Source organism: Elephantulus edwardii, unplaced genomic scaffold, assembly GCF_000299155.1.
Source record: "Elephantulus edwardii isolate Elephantulus edwardi_28Jun2011 unplaced genomic scaffold, EleEdw1.0 scaffold00054, whole genome shotgun sequence".
Taxonomy (NCBI): Eukaryota; Metazoa; Chordata; class Mammalia; order Macroscelidea; family Macroscelididae; genus Elephantulus; species Elephantulus edwardii.
Genome location: NW_006399804.1, coordinates 5,143,678 through 5,147,611, shown reverse-complemented (window position 1 = coordinate 5,147,611; position 3,934 = coordinate 5,143,678). Strand labels below are relative to the sequence as shown.

Genomic DNA, 3,934 nt, shown 5'->3' with positions numbered 1-3,934 from the left:
CCAGACCTCAACCCGACTGTGAAGTCTCCCAATTCATAATTGAGTTGCTCTTTCCAGGCCTTTCGAAGCATCTTTAAGTTTTCCAACCAAATCCTATAAAACGTATACAATAAATGCAACAGCTTCAAGGTAACAAAAAGAAGTACCCAAGTTTCAAAAAGTTGCATGAAAAGAAGTCGGGAGGGCACTTTTTATACTAGTTCAGAATTCCCAAGGTTTTAGACCTTTACCAAATCACTATCGGTCAGCTATTTTAAAGTACCTCCCCTTAAGGTATTTCATCTTCTCCTGGCTGTTTGCCCTCGGATTCAAACAGGAATTCTACTGAATCCTGTAAAGTCAAAGTATTTCTAAACTAAATTTCCCTAGCTATCTAACAAAGATACAGAGTTTCTAAAGCTTAAAGTTTGATTAATAGTTACACTAAAAGTTTGCAAGAGATGCCTTTGACATACTCAATTTCATGAACATTTCAAATCATGACTTTCATTTTTTTTAAGTGTTAGGAATTAAATTCAGTCATATTAACCTATGTAGCTCTGAATTTCCTTTTTATACTCGCTATTTTATCAGTATTAGGATTTTATGTGCACTTCTCCCTTTACCAGTTTTAAAAAGCTTATTTTGAAAGTTTATTCAATTTCTGAAAGCAAAGAAAACATTTTTAAAGACCTGCTCTTAATTTTGCTTTTTTGTCCATTGATCCAACTGCATGATGAGTAGAAGGAATTTACACTTCAGAAGTTTATATTAACTGAAGTGGACAGCAAAATATGGGGAGAGCCAGTTTTCTATGATTAATATCTTGGTTCCGAAATTGAAATCTATGTTAAAATACTGGTTTTGAAGTCTGCTTCCCACTAAATCATTAGTCCAATCTTACATATTTTTTCTTTTAAACTTTCCCTATGCATAATTCTAAACTAAGCATATGTAAAAAGCTAATATATCACCACCCTTATACTGTACCTGTAGTTGTTCCATACTGCAACTAAAACTAATCTCTGGGTGGGATCCTGAATCAGTGCTCTGGGGGAAGGGGAGAAAAGTTGGTTAATTTAAATCAAGAGAATTTCAGCTTTCAGATAATTAATTTTTTAATATGACATATATAAATACCTCTACATTTAAGGTCACCAAATATGCAGGTCTGTACATCTTATGAAGTTGATTGGTCTACAACACAACATACACATATCATTATTTAAGTAAAAGAGAGCTTTCCCCAAATATTCCTAGAGAACAGTTTGTTAAACTTTACCTTTATCTGGTATTCCAAACGCCAAGAAACATCAGTTATGTGAGGTAGAGATCTGCCTATACTAAAAGATACAATGATACTTTTGTACATATATACAGAAAAACTTCCACTATTTATCTTTTCTAAGAATGGTCTCTGCCTAGCTCCCCACCCCTACAATTTCAATCCATGCTGAATTAAAACATTGTTAAAAGTTTTTCCCAAGTTCTGAATAGCAAAAGAGCCATTTAAAAATTATCTCAGCAAACTTTATCTTTAAAAACATTAGCTTAACTTCAATTGTTTCACTCGCCCTTTGGCCCCTTTTCTTTTGGTCAATACTCTAGTTTTTCCCATTTTGTTTCACACCAGTACTCTCCATTCATACCTGCAAGTGAAAAGTGACTCAGCTTGACACCATATATATAGTACCTACCTTCCCAGTAGGATTTCTAGGGAATTCTTATTTTTCTGAAAGAATACAAAGAAAATAATTTTGAAAACAAAGTGTGGGGGAAAATAGTAATTGTTAATTTTAAAGACCTTTAACTAACCTGATATTCTGTACAAAATATTTCTATCCGCTCACTGTCAAATTTACAATCTTCTAAGTAAGTGCTAGAGAGAGAAATAAGCCAAAGTTTAATTAGGCTCCATTTTAAAAACTGAAAATGGAACTACAAAGACAATATTTGAAAAGAAATAAATATTTAAATAAATATGGTACCTTAGAGTTGATTTATCAGCTCTTTGCTTTCCTGCTTCTACTATGCAAGTTGCAGCTGCTGCATGACAATGTTTTAATACTAGTGGGTCGATGTGTTTCAAGTCTGGATGATCTAAAAAAATTAATATCCAGTGATAACTTGTAGTAATAAACTCTTCACAATCATGCTCTTAAAAGGACATTTTAACTAGAGAAAAAAATTTAACAGAATTCAACTACAAAGACCGTCAATACTAATGACACTGAGAAGGTCAACTGCAAAATAAAAGAACATTAATAATTATGTGTTTCTGGTTTTAACTACTTTCCCGTAATTGCCTTAATATTTTTACTTTAAAGATATACATTATAGTCTCAAAGAAAAAAAATTAACATGACAGGGGCCATTCTTACACTAGACAAAAAAACGTAATGACAAAAATTTTACATGATGTGAAATGTTGAATGTTTAAACTTTAGGTCTAACAAACATATTAACTTTAGAGTAATTGGCTCCATGGACATTAACACAGTAAGGGTGGGAGAATACAAGTTCAAAATATAAAATACAGTTTTGAAAATCACATCAATATTTTTTAGTTTTGATAGCCATTCTTTTTTGAGATTAACCCAGGTGGTTACTATTTTCGTTTGACAACTTCCACTTTCATGCTTTTGGTACAAGAGTTTAATTCATGAAACTACAAGGGGGAAAAAAACCCCAAACCCCAAAAGTTAAAAAAAATTAATTAATAGGATATTTATGTTTAAAGACATTACCTAAAAGCGATGTGTTTTAAAAAAATCAATCCGTACTTGCACTCCACTCCGCAATCACTGACCAGATAGCTTAAAGAGATTTCGCCTCCTGTAATTGCTTGAGGCAATAAGTATAATCTGTCAAATTTTAAGATCCTACGCCTAGAACTTGTGTAAAACATACTGAAGTGTTGGTGTGATCATGAGAACTTGGAAATATTCTTTTAAGTTGGAAAAATGTCAACGCTATTTGACCTAGTAATTACTTTGGAAACAAACTCTTTTAAGCCTTTGCCAGCCTAGCACTGGAAGCTTGAATTGCTGGGAGCTCCCCTGATGAAGTCCAAGTGTCAAAACAGCCGCTGTTCTGACCAGGCTGAAAAAATAGATGTTTAGGCCACAAACAAGACTTCAACGCGGGCTTTACAAAGGGAACAAAGAGACTGGGAGGAGAAATCAGGCCAGGAACGTGTAGCTGGCTATGTGCAGGTGCCAATTGGGGACAAAACAATGCCCAGGACCCTCTGTGGGGTCCTGGCAGAGCCTCAGTCCCACACTCCGTCCGGAGCGAAGGGCAGAGCCTGGAGACTTCCTCTTCCCGGGGGCTTTCCCTCTCTCTCTCTCGGTTTCGCTCCTCTTCTCCAAGCGCCCCTCCACCCAGGCCGATCCAGCTCAGAGCTGAGCGGCTTACCTAACACGGCCTCATCCGCCTGGGCGTCCAGCAGACTCTGGAAAGCCGCCCGGAGGAGAAGCGTGAAGGCGTTGGGGTCGAAGCAGCCAGGATCGGCCAGCATCTGGAAGCCTTTCTGCACATACTCCGAGAGCTCCATTGTGAGCGCGCTGTGACCTTCGACACGCGCACCACGTGACACGCGCCGCGCGCCCAGCTGATGGGCCGCGCGCGCACGCGGCTCCGGGCGGCGGCACAGGCTGCGGGCCTCCCTGCCCGGGGCCTCCCAGCCTGGGGCCTCCTTGCCCGTTTGTCTTCCCGCCCCGCGCTCCGGGACCTCGGCTGCCGGCCGCCGCTTCCGTCCAATCCTTCCTTCTTCCGAGCCAGCCTTCAGACCCGCCGGGCCTCCGTGAGAAGGGCGGTCCCGGGCGCTTTGTGGACGCGCTCGCTGCTTTCGCTTACAATCAGTGCTCACCTTGGACTGTCACCAGCTCCAGATAGTCTCTAGGAGAGACAATCCTAAAAGATCCCTTGGCCTGGTCCCAGCTCGCCTTTCAAA

General features: G+C 39.5%; 1 protein-coding gene across 1 annotated transcript; it reads right to left on the bottom strand.

The window, feature by feature from the left end:
- Window positions 1–21: 21 nt before the first annotated feature.
- Window positions 22–3,564, bottom strand: COMMD3 (COMM domain containing 3). Its single transcript, XM_006887058.1, has 8 exons — window positions 3,397–3,564; window positions 1,968–2,079; window positions 1,795–1,858; window positions 1,677–1,711; window positions 1,262–1,322; window positions 1,120–1,176; window positions 970–1,029; window positions 22–93 (listed from the first exon to the last, which is right to left on the bottom strand). Exons 1-8 carry the CDS (start codon window positions 3,533–3,535, stop codon window positions 34–36), a joined length of 588 nt encoding a protein of 195 aa, XP_006887120.1. The 5' UTR covers window positions 3,536–3,564; the 3' UTR covers window positions 22–33.
- Between the last annotated feature and the right edge of the window lie 370 nt (window positions 3,565–3,934).

Coding starts and splice junctions, on each gene's coding strand:
- COMMD3 (XM_006887058.1), bottom strand. CDS start 3,535: ATGGAGCTCTCGGAGTATGTGCAGAAAGGCTTCCAGATGCTGGCCGAT. Junction 2,080..3,396: donor GGCGGATGAGGCCGTGTTAG/GTAAGCCGCTCA, acceptor TAATTTTTTTAG/ATCATCCAGACTTGAAACAC. Junction 1,859..1,967: donor GCTGATAAATCAACTCTAAG/GTACCATATTTA, acceptor TTCTCTCTCTAG/CACTTACTTAGAAGATTGTA.